Genomic DNA, 17,707 nt, shown 5'->3' with positions numbered 1-17,707 from the left:
AAAAAAATAACACCATGTGAGCAGAGGGTTATTTGTAAAACAGGTTACAGAATTTCTGTTTGCCCTAGTAAATGCTTATGTTTTAAAAATACAAATACTCGGCCTACATTCAGATTTTTTAATTTTTTTTTTTTTTTTTTTTTTTTTTTTTTTTTTTTTGACAGGCAGAGTGGACAGTGAGAGAGAGACAGAGAGAGAAAGGTCTTCCTTTGCCGTTGGTTCACCCTCCAATGGCCGCCGCTGCAGCCGGCGCACCGCGCTGATCCGATGGCAGGAGCCAGGATCCAGGTGCTTTTTCCTGGTCTCCCATGGGGTGCAGGGCCCAAGCACCTGGGCCATCCTCCACTGCACTCCCTGGCCATAGCAGAGAGCTGGCCTGGAAGAGGGGCAACCGGGACAGAATCCGGCGCCCCGACCGGGACTAGAACCCGGTGTGCCGGCGCCGCAAGGTGGAGGATTAGCCTATTGAGCCACGGCGCCGGCTTACATTCAGATTTAAAACAGCCCTACTGCCATCGGATCAGCACGGTGTGCTGGCTGCGGCACACCAGCCGCGGCAGCCATTGGAGGGTGAACCAATGGCAAAGGAAGACCTTTCTGTCTGTCTCTCTCTCACTGTCCACTCTACCTGTCAAAAAAAAAAAAAAAAAAAAAAAAAAAAGATGGGTTTTGGATTCAGTATACTGTTCTACTTTTTTCTGTGCATGATTAACAATTTCTATAGTAAATAAAAAATGCAGCTCTCCTGTTAACTAGAAAAAAAATGAACATTTTACAGTAAGATTTCTTTATCCTTGGAGAAGAAAATGACTATTTAATATTTATTTTATAAAATAGCATAAAAATACTGAAATATGTATTACAGAATTGATAGAACATACAAGCAGAATCACATTTCTACAAATGCAGATCTCAATAAAAATTGATTTCCTTCACTATTATAAAGTCTTTTGGGCTCAAAACTGCCCCTGCTTAAATAAGTAGATAAAAGACAATAGGAGGACTCTGGAAACCTTGGCCAACATGTTAATTAATATATAAGTAAGTCTCATATTGTAAGTTGTTTGGTTACCTTACAAACTGACTTACTGTGTCTGGCAATCTGGCACACTGAGTTAAGCTCCCACCTACAACACCAGCATCCCACATTGGAGTGTAGGCTCAATCCAGCTATCTGCTAATGTACCTCGGAGGCAACAGATCACAGCCCAAGTACTTGGGCTCCTGCCACCCCATGGGAGACCTGAATGGAGTTCCAGGCTCCTGGCTTCAACCTGGCCTAGCGTTGCCCATTGTAGCCACTTGGGGAGTAAACCAGCAGATGAAAAGAGCGCACTCTGTGTGTGTGTGTGTGTGTGTGTGTGTGTGAATCTGCCTTTCAAATAAATAAAAACAAATCTTTCTTTTATAAATTGACTAATTTGTATTTTAAAGTTAATTTCATTTTATGACCCCAGGTGTTTACTACCAAATTCCCAAATCCCAGTTACAAAATAATAAATACCAACCTCTGCCCAAGCTTTTAGCACAGCTAAGATCTCCATGGTAGAAGCACTTTCATTATATAAGTGACTCAGAGCTTCTTTTCCAGCCTGTATTTTTGTTAAAGATGAAACCAGCAACTGGTGAACTCTTCGGAGATCATTAAGGTCACTTACAACTCCACTTGCTATCCAGGCACTGCAAACCTGGTTTTTAAGAAAATCAGAAGTTGTATTTAAAAATTATGAGTATCTTTCTTTTAAGTTTAGCAGAGCCCACCCACTTCTTAGGAATCCAGTCACTGAAACTGTCTCACTATTAAGAAATCCAACAGAATGTGGCTGTTAATGATCAGAAAATGGCAGCAATTTTAAAAAAGAATGAAGTCTAAGGTGGAAGCAGGAAACCAGTGGAACTAAGGGTATAAAATGGGAAGTTTTAGATATTATTAATATGGAGGGAGAAATGAAGCCATGAAATCATAACCTTTAGAAATCTGAACAAGGCCGGCGCCGCGGCTCACTAGGCTAATCCTCCGCCTTGCGGCGCTGGCACACCGGGTTCTAGTCCCAGTCGGGGCGCCGGATTCTGTCCCGGTTGCCCCTCTTCCAGGCCAGCTCTCTGTTGTGGCCAGGGAGTGCAGTGGAGGATGGCCCAAGTCCTTGGGTCCTGCACCTGTATGGGAGACCAGGAGGAAGCACCTGGCCTTTGGCTTTGGATCGGCGCAGCGCGCCGGCCGTAGCAGCCATTTAGGGGGTGAACCGATGGAAGGATAGACCTTTCTCTCTGTTTCTCTCTCTCTCACTGCCTAACTCTGCCTGTCAAAAAAAAAAAAAAAAAAGTTTGAACAAACATTTGAAATAAGTCTCTAACTTTGAAACCCCATAGGGCAGGCATTTGGTACAGTGGTTAGGATGCCACTTGGGATGCCCAAATCCTGGGTTTGAGTCCTGGCTCCACTCCTGATTCCAGCTTCGTGCTAATATACACAATGGCAAGCAGAAGAACTCAACTACTTGGGTACCTGCTACCCACATGGGAGACCCAGATCGAGTTCCTGTCTACTGGTTTTGGTCTCAGCAGTTGTGGACATTTGTGAACATTTGTGGAGTGAACCAATGGATGGGAGCACTCTGGAAAAAAAAAAAAGTCTTCTCTCTTAAAAAAAAAATCATAAATATTTGGCTTAACATTGGAAATTATTTTACTACATTATTTTAAAATCAGAACTTGCATGGTTTACTAATAAAACTTAATTAAAAGAAAAAGCACCAAAAACTTAAAATTCCATTGAAGATTTTCATTGTTATTATTTATTTGAGATGCAGAGATAGACACAGGGAACTCCAATCTACTGGTTCATTCCACAAATGGCTACAATAGCTGGCCAAAGCCAGAAACTGGGAACTCACTCCAGGTCTCCTACAAAGTGGCAGAAAACCCATTATCTGAGCCTTCAGTATGTTTCCCACTATCTGCATTAACAAAAAGCTAGAACCGGGGGCCAGAGCTAGGGATCCAACCCAGGTACTACAATGTGGAATAGGGGCATCTCAACCAACATTCTAGGCTAAATGTCTGCCTGCCAATGAAGACTTTGATTCTTCTGAAGACAATATATTTTTAATTTTAAAAACTAAAAATCAGGCTGGCGCGGTGGCATAGCCAGTAAAGCCACCACCTGCAGTGCCGGCATCCCACATGGGTGCTGGTTTGAGTCCTGGCTGCTTCACTTTCAATCCAGCTTTCTGCTGTGGCCTGGGAAGGCAGTAGAAGATGGCCCAAGTCCTTAGGCCCCTGCATCCGCGTGGGAGGCTTGGAAGAAGCTCCTGGCTTTGGATCAGCTCAGCTCTGGCCATTGCAGCATTTGGGGAGTGAACCAGTGGATGGAAGACCTCTCTCTCTCTCTCTGGCTCTACATCTCTGTGTAACTCTTTCAAATAAATAAAATAAATCTTTAAAAAAAATCAAAACATCACAAATAATTTTGTAGTGCAATAAATTTATTCAATTATCAGGAACTTTCTAGTTTTTCTAGATGCCATATTTTTTTCCTAAAGAAAATTTATTTCTTCTTGTCATGTACAAATGGTCCCTAACTAAATGATGGTTCAACTTAATGACAGTGTGAAAGTGATACGCACTCAGTAGAAATACACTTTTAAATTACTCCTGGGCCAGTGAAATGCAATATTGGTTCCACTTCTGATGGTGGGTGGCAGCAAAGCTCCCAGTCAGCCATGTGTTCACAATACCCTACAATGTAGTGTGTTCTTAAGCTACGATCCTCAGCAGGTTTGTAGTATTAAGTGTACTTTCAAGTAAGATTTTAAGTGGCTACAGCAAGAACACATATAACAAAATTATAAATCAGACACTCAGCATAACACTTAACACAGCTCACTAAATATTGAAGGCACTCAGATATTTCCAACAGATAACCAAATAAAGAAAGTAGAGAGAACTGGTTAAAATTAGTTTTTCCATGTTTACAGTAATTGATTCATTTGATCCTGCTTTTATTTACTTCAGGTCACCCACCAAGGTCTGAATATTGAGAGCCTGACAGTCCAAAGAAAAGCAATGTTTAAAACTGTGTATTATTGACCTTGTCTAAATATGATCAGAGTCGGTGAACTCAAAAGGCTTCCATAGTCTTGGCAACTCATGACAAGAGCCTAGGGTGATTACTGACGCCATAAACAAGAGTGTCAATTTGTTAAGTCAACAACAGGAGTCACTGTGCACTTACTCCTCATGAAGGATCTCTGTCCTTAATGTGCTGTACATTGTGATTTAATGCTATAATGAGTACTCAAACAGTGTTTTTCACTTTATGTTTCTATGTGGGTGCAAACTGTTGAAATCTTTACTTAATATATGCTACACTGATCTTCTATATATAAAGAGAATTGAAAATGAATCTTGATGTGAATGGAAGGGGAGAGGGAGAGGGAAAGGGGAGGGTTGCGGGTGGGAGGGATGTTATGGGGGCAGGGAGCCATTGTAATCCATAAGATGCACTTTGGAAATTTATATTCATTAAATAAAAGTTTTAAAAAAACGGTGTATTATATGGTTTTTAGATATATGAAAAACGTTCAACCTCAATCAAAGCAATAAATCTGTTTTGAAACCCTTTTTTGCTCTATAACACAGACAAAAATCTAAAAGTTTGATGACTTACAATGTTCTTGAGACTATGGGAAAACAGGTACTTATGCCAATGAGAGTTTAAATTGCTAAACTTGTATAATATACTCTTTAATCTATTAAATCAATTTTGGGGGATTTATTTCACAGACATGTTTGTACCCAGTGAAATGACTTATACACAGGGTCATATGTGGCAGCACTATTTGTGAAAGCAAAAGAAGAGGAAAAAAATTTCATGTCCATCAATATGGAACTGGTTAAATTAACAATGGCATGTTTATATATTGAATTACCTTGCAACTGTAAAAAAAAGGAAGTTCCTTTTAGAGAAGAAAGAAAAGGAAAAGGATGAGCTGAGACTGATAGGAAGAAAATCATAAAGAGCCTTGGTAGAATTACTTCCCAAGATGATTTCTTAAGTCCGTCTTTTTTACCACTGACCTGACATGCTTTGGCAGTGACATCAGGTGGTGTCTCTGAAGTAAAGGCTGGTCTGAGTGCTGCTCCTACCTGGCAAGAAATTATATGGCATATCAAACATCAATAAATAAGACAGTAACAAGTTCTCTCTTTTTTAACAGTATTTTAAAACTATTTATAAAAGGTTATGTGGACATTTGTTGTTTTTTGTCTGCCCTGCTTATCTTCTCCTGTTTTTAGATAATAGCATCCCAGTTTTCTTTAGGGGACTATCTCTCTCTCTCTCTGCACCTCTTAATCTATGTTGTTGTTCTGAAGTGACAGCACTTCCTGGTTCCAGAGACCCATGCTAGGCTAGCATAAACTCCCAAGACTTTTGTTGGGAGTTCTAAGAAAGCAGCAGTCTCTTTACAAGGTGCCAAGTGCTAGCGGAGCTATCTTGATAACTACAGGGAGAGGAAAAAACCAGAGTCAGCTAAGAGATTCCAGACAAGAAATTTTCTTCTGTTTAAGTGAGTTGTAACTATAATTTCTAGCATTTGCAAGTCCAAAGTACTAACAATATGCAGCTTCTGTTATCTGATAGTTCTGTGTAACTTCAATCCCCTCCTTCTACTTTCTCCCTAAGCATACACTGACATTACCTACTAGGAAGGAGTAATAGAAGCTGCCACTAAACTAAACTGGTGCACTGTTCTCCCTAAACTGATCTCCCTAAACGCTAGTCACCCAGAAGCTACCTCTGAATCATAATGAGAGATCTCTCTGGATGAAGGCTGCCAGAGGGTTACAAGACAGGTGATGCTTTTGTTATTTTCCTAGATTGCTCAATGACCAGTCAAACACAATTAGTTTAAAAGATTATAGAGCCAGTAATAGAAACCTGAATCCTTTCCTAAGCCTGAGTGGGTAGAAGGGAAGGAGGAGGTTATATATAATACTCTATTCTAGGAGGCTTTTTTGAAGACAATACATGCATATAGCCCAAGTAGGATAATTAGTAGTGATTTACTGCTGTGTTACCTATTAAGATTTATTGTAAAGAATTTCATTACCAAAGTCCTTTCTTCCCTCAAATTATCAAGAAAATTGTAATTCTGAAAAGTAACCTCTGAAATTATGTAAGACCTGTTTTGTGTAACATTTTGCTTTTACTTGAAGCTTTATAAAACATAGCTTACAAATTTCCTCTTCAAACATACATACTTTTTTTATCTACTGATTATATTGGTGAGATGCTAGAGATAATATACTCAATTATGAATTAAGAGATGACATGTCAGTTAGTTTCATACACTTTTATCCATGTGTTTAATAACAAAATTCTCTAACACAAAGTGCTTACATTGGCTTGATACTGTTCCAGAATCACATGACCTGGAAACTCTGGTTCTGGAATACTTGCAAATCGTCGAATAACAACTAACAGTGTTTCAAGGCCAGAAAGACGGAGCTGATCGCTGTGATCCGTAGCAGCCATAAAAGCCATTCGAATTAAGTCAGCAAGATGTAGCACCAAAAAGTCATCTACAAGGTAAAAAGTATCTTATCAAGAAAAAGAATATGCTGGAACTAAGACTGTCAAATGATAATTTCAGGGCCAGCACTGTGGTGCAGTGGGTAAAGCTGCTGCTTTTGGCACTGGATTCCCATATGGGTACCGGTTCAAGTCCCAGTTGTTCCACTTCCTATGCAGCTCCCTGCTAATGTGCCTGGGAAAGTAGCAGAGGATGGCCCAAGTGCTTGGGGCCCTACACCGACATGAGAGACCCAGAAGAAGCTCCTGGCTCCAGGCTTCAGATCTCTCTCTCTCTAACTCTGCCTTTCAAGTAAATAAATCTTTTTTAAAAAGTGATAATTTCAGGCTAGCACTGTGGTACAGCAAGTTAAAGCCCCAGCCTGCAATGCTGACATCCCATGTGGGAGCCAGTTCGAGTCCTGGCTGTTCCACTTCTGATCCAGCTCTCTGCTATGGCCTGGGAAAGCAGTAGAAGATGGCCCAAGTCCTTGGGCCCCTGCACCGATGTGGGAGACCTGGAAGAAGCTCCTGGCTTCAGAACAGCTCAGTTCTGGCAGTTGCCACCATTTAGGGAGTGAACCAGTGGAATGGAAGACTTCTCTGTCACTCTGGCTCTACCTCTCTCTGTAACTCTATCTTTCAAATAAATAATTCTAAAAAAACTAATAATTTCTCCTTAAATTTAATAACTCAAACTTCTTCTAAGTACTTCTGATTCCATTTACTGTTTTATTTTACTGTCTGTTAATTACAGACTTTTAAAGCTAGACTGAATGCACACTGTAACTACACACAGATCTATCCCAACCCAAATGACTATGTGTAACTATTAGAACACCAGAGGCAAAACCAGCATCTTTTACAAGAGTGCTAACAGTATACTCAAAAGAAATGTTGTCCAGACCTTGATAAAAGCCAGTAGTTGGAACTTAGGAGTCTTTGGGCTTTGATGAATTAGGCAGTAATTTATTCTCTTTTTGTCAAGTTGAAGGTAAAAGACTTAATGTTGCTTTTAAAAAACTTTCTTTTTGTGTGTGTGTTTTTTTAATTTATTTGAAAGTCAGAGTTAGAGAGAGGGAGGGAGGCAAAGAGAGATCTTCTATCTGCTGGTTCACTCCCCAAATGGTAGCAATGACTAGAACTGGGCCAGGCTGAAGCCAGGAGCCTGGAACTCCATTTGGGTCTACCATGTGGGTGGCAGGGTCCCAAGTACTTGGGCTATCATCCACTGCTTTCCCAGGTGTATTAGCAGGGAGCTGGATTGGAAGTGGAGCAGCCAGGACTTTAAGTGGCACCCATGTGGGATGCCCAGCATCGCAGGTGGTGGTTTAACCCACCATGCTACTACACTGGCCCTTCATGTGGTTCTTTATATAGGCTAGACTGTCTTATTTTTACATGTCTTGCCAAACACACAAATGATGGGAATATAAAAAACATTTCTAGCTAAAGAAATGATACCTGAGAATTCCTTTTATTGTTACAAGACATTCTTTCGTGTAAAAATTCTCCTGATAAAAAACATTCTCCTAGGGGAGAGATGTTAGAAAATCATTTAACAGTGTTCTAATAATAAAATGTTTTAGGGGTGCAAATAACCTTTATGAATGTGTGTGTCTTTGTGTATTTTAGATAAAACATTTGAATGTATTAGAATTAACCATATATGTCATTATATACCATATATATTAAATATATTTGAGACTAATTAAAAGAATAACAGCTATAGCTCACAATGAAGAACTAACATATTTTAATAAGTGTCAATTACAGTGGGAACATAGGGATCATTCAGTATTTATGGAATACTAATTTTATACCTATTTAGTCTCTAGGAGATAACTAATTCATACTCAGACCAGCAGTTCCAACATTTTGCTTTGTAGTTCTTCTGATAAAGAATACTTCTAAGGCATCTAGAAATGACCATTATGTCTCTGAACATATGTTCTTAAGTTAATTAGACATTAAACCACACACACATATAGGTAAAAATAATAAAACTGAACAATAAAAGTTAAAAACAGTTTTATAATCAGGCCTACTTTTCTCTGACAGGTGCAAATGTTTTCTAGGCAACATCTATGACACCAGATAATTGATAAGCAAAAATTTTGTCAACATCATCGTTCAGAAAAATAACTGTTGGGAACCAGCTAATGTCTGTACTACTTCCAGAGACCATGATTATTCTCTTTAAACTGAACTCATTGCACATACTCATTAAACAAACGTGAATGTGAATTTAGGAAGTTTAGACATTAAAAATTACGTTCAAAAAACTACTAAACTTATAAATATTTTAAATTAATATTACAACCATAAGCATTTCTCCATAGAGCATTTGATATTTTTATTATTATGCCACTTACTTCTTGAATCCCTTTTTTTCATTTCTTGTGCCAAAGTAATGTCAAAATGTGCACTGCTGGCATTTTCACACTGGCTGATTATCTTACAAACACATTCAGCAGCAAAGACTCTAGTAGCCCATCGGGGATTGGTAAAAGGATGCGATTTTTCATCATTTCTGGTGGTCAGGACTGAGTCATCATCCCCTTTATCTCCTTCTTCCTCTTGCATTGTATCCACACAAGTTACAGTAGTAAAATCTTTTATCAGTGGAAAATACATAACAATTAGTTGAAGATGCATTTAAAAAGGAACACGAAAAATGTCATCAAATGCAAACCAGAATTAATTACTGCTGATTAACCATATATGTTTAAAAAAAAACTCTTCAACCTACTATGCCAAAATGCTCACCCCATCACACATTTTCTTAATAACATCAAATAATTAGGTAACATACTACAGACAACAGTGTTGTTTAAAGAGAATGCTCTAAAAGCTGTTCCAGGTCAAAATAAAAAAATTAAGATTATATTCAATATGAAAACCCAAACACTAGCTATGGGATAGTTATGACTCCTGTACACCTAGTTGGCTATACTTAGGAAGTTCAAATTTCTCTTGTAGGGAATAGAAGGAAAATATGCCAGGACATGATGGTTCAAAAAACAGATACAAATCACTGGAAGCAAACATGACCAGTAAGAATAAAAGTTGACACAGACAGAAGAACATTAAAAATAATTCCAGGAGTTATGCAGGTGTCCCAAGTGACATCATTTATTTAGAAATGTGTATAGTTACCTACTTTTTTTTTTTTTTTAAGATTTTATTTATCTATTTGTGAGGTAGTTACAGTAAGAGAGAGGCAGACACTGAGAAAGGTCTTCCATCCTCTGGTTCACTCCCCAAATGGCCACAATGGCCAGAGCTGAGCTGATCCAAACCCAGGGGCCAGGAGCTTCTTCCAGGTCTCCCATGCAGATGCAGGGATCCAAGCAATTGGGCCTTATTCTACTGCTTTCCCAGGCCATATCATAGAACTAGATCAGAAGTAGAGCAGACAGGGCTTGAACTGGCGCCCATATGGGTTGCCAGCACTGCAAGTGGCAGTTTTACCCACTTCACACGGCCAGCCTCACCCCCAAGTGGCATCTTAACCATTAAGCCAAATACCTGCCTCTACCATTTGAAATTCATATTAACTGTGGAGAAACAGGCTTACTGAAAATGGAACTTTGACAAGTTTTCTATTTAGTTGATTTTAGGCAATCCTTCAAGAATTTATTATATATGAAAAGAAATGACTGGGCCACCATAACTTATATCATACCTTTTATACAATGAATAGCAACTCTACTTTTTAGTTTGATTTTTAACTGTAAAGTCATCTATCAAAAGAAAAAAAGCAGGCTTAAGTGCTGAGATTTTAGTGATCAAACGAAAAAAGAACTGATTAATTAATAAGAATTAGACATTAGAAGTATGAGGGTACTTTTAAAAGTTTATGGAGGGGCCAATGGTGTGGCGTAGCAGGTAAAGCCACCACTTGCAATGCCGGCATCCCATATGGGTGCTGGTTTGAGTCTGGCTGCTCCACTTCTGATCCAGCTCTCTGCCATGGCCTGGGAAAGCAGCAAAAGATGTCTCCAGCGCTTGTGCCCCTGTACCATGTAGGAGACCCAGAGGAAGCTCTTGGCTCCTAGCTTTGGATCAGGCCAGCTCCGGCCATTGCAGCCATTAGGGGAGTGAACCAGCAGATGGGAGACCTCTCTCACTCTCCCTCTCTCTCTTTTTGCCTCTCTATAACTCTGCCTTTCAAATAAATAAATAAATAAATAAATAAATAAATAAATCTTTAAGAAAAAAAGAGCTTGTGAAATAACAGAATTAAAAGATAAGTTTATTTTGGTGCCAAAAAAATTCAAAACCCATGCAATTTTTTCACAATATGCACTTTCTACAAACCTTTGGAAGTCCCTAACAGAATCTTCATTCATTTATTTATTTATTTGAAAGGCAAAGAAACAGAGATGGACAGAAAGAGAGAGACAGACATCTGTCCTTCTCCTTCAATGCCCACAACAGCTGGGCTGAGCAGGCCAAAGCCAGGAAGTCTGGACACAATTTGTCTCTCCCATGTGGGTAGCAGGGAACCAACCACTTGAGCCATCATCTGTAGCCTACCAGGATGTGCATTAGCAGAAAGCTGGAATAAGAAGCAGAGCAGGGACTCAACCTGAGGCATTCCCATACTTGGGTCAAAGGCGTCCCAAGCAGAATCATAACTGCTGTGCCAAAAGCGTATCACAGAATCTCCATTTAAAGAAAGTAACATCCAAACGTGCATAATCCAAATATTCATACAGGATTGATGAAATGCCAGTGGCAATCAGTTTTATATAGCTTTTGCTTTCAACTTTGTTATTTCAGTTGGTCATCACCAGTACTTACCAGCTGATGCAGCAAGTACGTCTTTACAAAGCTTTAACCAAAGGGAGAGCTTTTCCACTGCCATGGATGTAAGCATATGATTCAAAGTCTCTTTGATATCATGGCATAACCTCTGATCTGTCTCTTTGTCTAGTAAGGTCAATAAAGCGCCTTCAAGGCCCACTTCTCTGATGTTAGCATCTGACAAGAAGAAAATTGATGATCTAAGTAATACAGAAAACAAAACTGCCAGATAAGACACTCACACACTCAACAGCAACTCAAATATTTCACAGCACCAAATATTCCACATTGAACTACCTCAAATATTGTGTATTAATCTACTAAGACTCATTTTAGTTCACAATGCAAGTTTGGGATTATTTATGATCTTGAATAGCTATTTCTAAGTAATATCACTGAAGTCTTTATTAATACTTTTCAATCTATCTTCTTAGGTTGACATTTTTATCCAAATATTGTTCAGTATTAAAAAATTTTATGAGATTTTTAAAAATTTATTTATTTATTTATTTATTTATTTATTTATGTGAAAAACAGAATTAGGGAGAGAGAGAGAGATCCTCCATTCACTGGTTCACTCCTCAAACAGTTGCAAGGGCTAGGATTGCTCCAGGCTGAAGTCAGGAGCAAGGAGCTTCATCTGGGTCTCCCACATGAGTGAAGGAGCCCAAAGACTCGGGCCATCTTCTGCTGCTTTCACAGATACACTAGCAGGGAGCTAGATCAGAAGTGTAGCAGCCGGGACATGAAGCAGCACCCAGATGGGATGCTGGTGTTGGAGGCAGTGGCTTAACCCACTACACCACGTTGGCCCTTATCTAATGTTTCTTTGTAAGATTATTTTAATTTCTATCACAAGTTAATTTCAGGGGCCAGCATTGCGGCATAAAGGGTTAAGTCACCGCCTCCAAGGCCAGCATCCCCTATGGGAGTCGGCTCAAGTCCCAGCTGCTCCACTTCGAATCCAGCTCCCTGCTAATGTACCTGAGAAAGCAGCTAAGAATGGACTAAGTCCTTGGTCCCCTGCACCCATGTGGGAGACCCAGATGCAGCTCGAGGCTCCCAGCTTCAGCCTGGCCCAGCGCTTGTTGTTGTAGCCATTTGGGGAGTGAACCACAGGATGGAAGATCTCTCTCTATATCTCCTCCTCTCTTTCTCTCGCTCTCTAAATCTTTCAAATAAATAAATCTAAAAAAATTTAATTTCAAATAAACAATTAAGTGTTCCTTATTCTAGTAAAAAAGGATTTAAATGTATTAACATGAGAGTAAAGACTAAACAGAAAGTGACCACTGTATGAAAAAGAATGTTTTAATTCCTACAACTAAGCTATTGTAGACTACTGAATTAATGGATACTGAATTAGTATCCATTATTAATATTTAGTTAATACTCATTATACAATATTTTCATTGCAAAACAGTAAAGCATTTTGATGCTTTTCCTTGATCTAGCACCTACCTATTCTTTAATTTTGAAAATGCCCAAAGGGCAAGTAATTGTGCTCTTGAAGATGTAACTAATTTAGCATTTATGAAAGCATTTAGACTCTAATGGTTATGTCACTATACAAGTCTATTTTAAAAGAACAGTAAGAGGTGGTGGGAATGTTTCTGGTTATGCATCGACAAAGAACTAATAGCTAATGTCATGTGATTCATGACTGGTTCCTAGATTTGCCTGGGGTGAGGAGGAAGGAAGAAACCACAAAGGACATTCTTCAGATAATTAGGGAAATCTGTCCACAGACTGTAAAGTCCATGACATGATAAATTCAATGTTGATGTTCTTAGGTGTGGAAATTTGGTGTGTGGTCATGAAGAGAAATGTCCTTGAGAAATGCAAAGAAATGCAAAGTGAAGTATTTAGGGATGAACTGTCATCACGTCTATAGCCTGCTCTAAGATGGTTTGGCAAAAGGTGTGTGTGTGTGTGTGTGTGTGTGTGTGTGCATACATGCCAGCATGTGTAGAGATACATTTATAATGAATATCACAAAGATATTAAGTAGGTAAATTTGTGCAATCATTGCATAGTTCTTTCAACTTCTCTATGGCTTTTAAAATTTTTAACATTTTTTAAAAAGAAATTATATAATGAGTTCCTTACTATAATTTTGCTCACATAGTAGGAACACGTACCAGTACATTTACATAATCAAACAGATGTAATTTCAGAGGTAAATATAAACAGAAGTTCGCTTTGGGGAGATTATCTGACACTGTCAGAAGACAAAAATTTCTCTGGTTGAGGTAAGTAATGACAGAATAGTTCGGAAATGATTTCTATAACCTACTGGTGATTACTATACCCGTCTAGCAATGCTGATTAATCCAAGTTAGAGCAAAAGTTTTACCGTAACAATAAAATTGTAATTTAAAGAGCACAGGCTACTGACAGCAGAACACATTATAGATCTGAAAGCTTTATGATATCAAAGAACTTTGTAAAGTCTATGACAGTACTTTGGAAACTATACACATTCAAGCATAATATACTAGTATTACTATTTGAGTAGGTTAATATTTCTTTGAATTTATATGCATGTTTGTGTTACACTCATCAGTTTTAAAATGAAGGTATATATACTTAAAAGTTTTAAATTTAGCTCTAAAATGTAGAATAACATGCATAAAGGCTCTTTAATTAGTACTCATGTATAATACATTGTGTTAAAATGAGATTTGAGGTGAAGGGAGACATATATGATTAATTACTTAAGGGCTAAAAGTAATTTCAATTGACTGCTGTAAAAAAAAATTGCTCTAAACCAGTGGCTCCAAAACTTTAGTATTAGCACAAGCAGAGTTAAAGCACAGATTATAAGAATGAGGTTGCTAGGCTCTTCTCCCAGATTTCCAGCTCAGTAGATCTGAGATAGATCCCAAAAATTTGCACTTTAAAGAACATCAACCAAGATGAGGGGGATGTTGCTGGTTTGGGGATCTTAGTTTGAGAACCATTGCCTTAAGCTAGTAACATCACTCATTGGAATGATAGTAGTTGTTAGCAACTGTTTCTTGTAACAGGTTTACAACCTGCTGTACATCAACATTTAAATTTTGTTATGTATAAATGGAAAATGTAAGATCAAAACAATCATTTGAGCTGGACTTATTTTCACAAAAAGAATTACCTGGAATGAACTTCTCTTTGCTGTCCTTAGCAAACATAACAGCATGTTCTGAAACCTCAGCTGCTTCTCTCTGCACAAGCTGACGTAAACAAGCCAGTACTGCTCTTCTCAGTAACAAGTAGGGACTACAAAGATTCACCTGAAAGATAGCATGAGGAGGATCAAACAGCTAAAATCTTGATGACACTCTGAAGTCTAATGGATATTCACTGGACCTCCTCCTGATTCTATCCAGCCCATCCCTGGACTGGACATAATTTATTTATTTATTTATTTTTTGACAGGCAGAGTGGACAGTGAGAGAGAGAGACAGAGAGAAAGGTCTTCCTTTGCCGTTGGTTCACCCTCCAATGGCTGCCACCGCCGGCGCACCGCGCTGATCCGATGGCAGGAGCCAGGTACTTATCCTGGTCTCCCATGGGGTGCAGGGCCCAAGCACTTGGGCCATCCTCCACTGCGCTCCCTGGCCATAGCAGAGAGCTGGCCTGGAAGAGGGGCGACTGGGACTAGAACCCGGTATGCCGGCGCCGCAAGGCGGAGGATTAGCCTAGTGAGCCACGGTGCCAGCCTGGACACAATTTATTAAAAACACAGAAACTTCTTGAAATGGTGCTGGTATACATTTCTGATTATATAACTTAGTAACAGCTTATGGAGTAATATATGTCCTAGATTATGTACTGTTCATAAACAAATCCAGCAAAAGCCTCTTGACAGTGTTAGAAGACAGCACAAACATAGGTAAAAAAAAATAGTTTTAGGAGATAAATACAACTGAAAGCATTTATTTGCAGTTTATACATTTGTGCTCATGCAACTATATTATGTTTTCTGATTCCCAAAGTAGAAATGTATATAAATTTATATAGGCACTATAATATACTGGATAAAATGGGGGCTCTGGCGTTAGACTGCCTCAGTTAGAGCCAGAGATCCAACAGCTACCAGCTATGCGATCTTGGGTAAATTATTTAACCTCTATGTGCCTCAGTTTCCTCATCTGTAACATTACCTCATCTCCCAGGGTTGTTGTAAAGTGAAGGCAAATTAACATGCAAGTGCTTACCACAGTACCTGAGCAAATAGTAAATGTAAGTTATTGTTAATGTGATCTCTAACAATTCAATAGTATTTTATTCAGATGACCTATAGAGTAAACAAATGTGTTTTGAAATAAAAGCTAGGAAGAATTTACTGAGAAAACATTCACCAAAACTCTCTAGAGACAGCTATTACAGAACAGCACATTTTATAGTTGCCACGTAAAGATACTTGGAAATATGTATATATACGTATCTGAATAAATCTCACTAAGTTGTATCTACATACAGCAAATAAGATTGGTGATATACCTCAAATGATCAATCACAAGTCAAAGGATTCTGCTTACAAATTCTTATTCAGTGACTTCTTAAAGTAAAATAAAATATAGAGATTTCAAATATATTTTGTCCTATTAAAGTAAAGGTCAATAAATACATATCTTATGATAGTGATTTTCAGAGCAAAAATCTGAGAAATAATGGTATTAAATTCTTATAGTAATTGTTAGATTTGGTGAAGCTAGGTTCAGTATACAAAAAGAAACACATGGGAAGAGAACTGAATCCTAAACTTATCAGAAGTCAAAAAACAGAAGTTTATGAATATATCATCAGTGAATCACAAGGATGGGAACGGCCTTTTAAGTATATTCTATTATACTTTGAAGCAGTATTATGAACTCCAGAGTGGATAGAGAGGAATGCCATTCACAGATATGTTCAAGGCAGTCATACCAGTCATGTTTAGAAGTCTGTTGTTAAAACGAGTCTATAGGTTAACAAAGAGAAAGTTTTACTCATGCCCAACATTACTTCTGTATTCAACAACAATGACAAAAGCACTTCACAACACATTGTAAAGAAAAGCTAATGAATCTATTAGTTACTCTAATGGGAATTTTATAAGCATAAGCAATGCAGGTGCAGCATTTTTCAGGCTGTTCAAACAATTTTTTAGGAAAAGCATGCTTAAGTATTCTTGTCTTGTTTGGTAGAAAAAAGGTGAGGGCTGTCACACAAAGCAAAATGGGAGGTTTAACATCTCCATGTCATTCTCCAGCATTTACACCAGGAAGAGGAACAGTGGGTTAAGGTAAACAAACAAAGCAGGCAAAAATGAAAAATAAAAATGTAGGTAAAAATCCTTTCTAAAATGAACATACTAAATCAAAATGAGGCACAATTCAAGGAATGAGTGCACTAGCTGGAGGTTAGGAAGGATTTGTTTATATTGGTTTTAAACAAACACCATGTAACATGCTACACATACTGGACTTTGCATTAATGATTAGCTTAAACAAAGAGATGCAGAGAAAAAAATTTTTACAACCAAAAATGATACAAAGAAACAGCACTGCAAACCTCAAAAAAAAAAAAAAAAAATTAGGAATCAAGGGTCAGGGACCTACCAACACAGAATTATCCAACAAGATTTCCTGCACAAAAACAAATGACAGACCGGTCATGACAAAACTAAAAGTAAATACTAGGATGACTTTGAAAACAGTTAGCTAATTATTAAAATATAAATGATGATAGAGTTATTACCCAGACTGGCTTAGCTTCAGCTTAAAACAGTGTGCCACAAATACTTATTTTGTAACTTAAAATATGAGTTGGGTTAAGATCTCAAAAATCGTCAACTTGAGAAATTCAAAATGTAAAGATATAAAATATATAATAATTTAAAAATGCACATTAGTATAATTGAGTTTCCTTTGTAATCTGTGATGAAACCTCACTATCAAAATTAGACCAAGCAGACATGAGCATTAGAGGAATGATCTGGATTGTGTTCATAGGAAAAGGTGCCCAGTAAGACACAAAGTTAATAGTTTACCTCATCCTAAGTTAATTATAGGTTTTTTTTTTTTAATCTTGGAAGCCAATTTTTAAAATTAAGAATACTCAGAATTGCTAGTGAAGCTAGGGCCACATTCAGAATGGAAGTTAAACATTACAAAGCTAAAAGAGAACCCCTCCTATGAAGATTCATGCCTAATAATGAAATGCAATTTCCTTACTTGGATGAATACTCTAAATGATAAAAAAGTCAATCTAATAAATTCAGACTAAATTACTAACCACAATATTAAGACACAAAGTTAACATACTATAATGATGGTAATTTTAAAATGTCTC

General features: G+C 38.0%; 1 protein-coding gene and 1 long non-coding RNA gene across 17 annotated transcripts in view; one reads left to right on the top strand and one right to left on the bottom strand.

The window, feature by feature from the left end:
• Positions 1 to 17,707, bottom strand: part of HEATR5A (HEAT repeat containing 5A) — a 147,906-nt gene that overhangs the window by 30,383 nt on the left and 99,816 nt on the right. For 11 of the 16 annotated variants that reach the window (XM_051822142.3, XM_070053794.2, XM_070053790.2 and 8 more), the window contains 7 exons: positions 16,975 to 17,001; positions 14,523 to 14,661; positions 11,384 to 11,563; positions 8,950 to 9,189; positions 6,404 to 6,585; positions 5,080 to 5,148; positions 1,509 to 1,688 (listed from right to left, as the gene is read on the bottom strand). In XM_051822142.3, coding sequence (XP_051678102.2) covers positions 1,509 to 1,688; positions 5,080 to 5,148; positions 6,404 to 6,585; positions 8,950 to 9,189; positions 11,384 to 11,563; positions 14,523 to 14,661; positions 16,975 to 17,001 — 1,017 coding nt within the window. The remainder of the gene's footprint in view (positions 1 to 1,508; positions 1,689 to 5,079; positions 5,149 to 6,403; positions 6,586 to 8,949; positions 9,190 to 11,383; positions 11,564 to 14,522; positions 14,662 to 16,974; positions 17,002 to 17,707) is intronic. The other 5 variants (XM_070053791.2, XM_070053792.2, XM_051822146.3 and 2 more) reach the window with 1 other exon arrangement.
• The window catches only part of LOC100357855 (uncharacterized), a 113,822-nt gene that overhangs the window by 80,934 nt on the left and 15,181 nt on the right, over positions 1 to 17,707 (top strand). Inside the window, exon 2 of the long non-coding RNA XR_011380778.2 lies at positions 6,425 to 6,592. This is a non-coding gene — a long non-coding RNA (uncharacterized LOC100357855). The remainder of the gene's footprint in view (positions 1 to 6,424; positions 6,593 to 17,707) is intronic.

This window comes from Oryctolagus cuniculus, chromosome 12 (assembly GCF_051225735.1).
Source record: "Oryctolagus cuniculus isolate XC-2025 breed Fujian yellow rabbit chromosome 12, ASM5122573v1, whole genome shotgun sequence".
Classification (NCBI taxonomy): Eukaryota; Metazoa; Chordata; class Mammalia; order Lagomorpha; family Leporidae; genus Oryctolagus; species Oryctolagus cuniculus.
The sequence above is the reverse complement of the archived record's forward strand: the minus strand, read 5'-3'. Positions and strand labels throughout refer to the sequence as shown.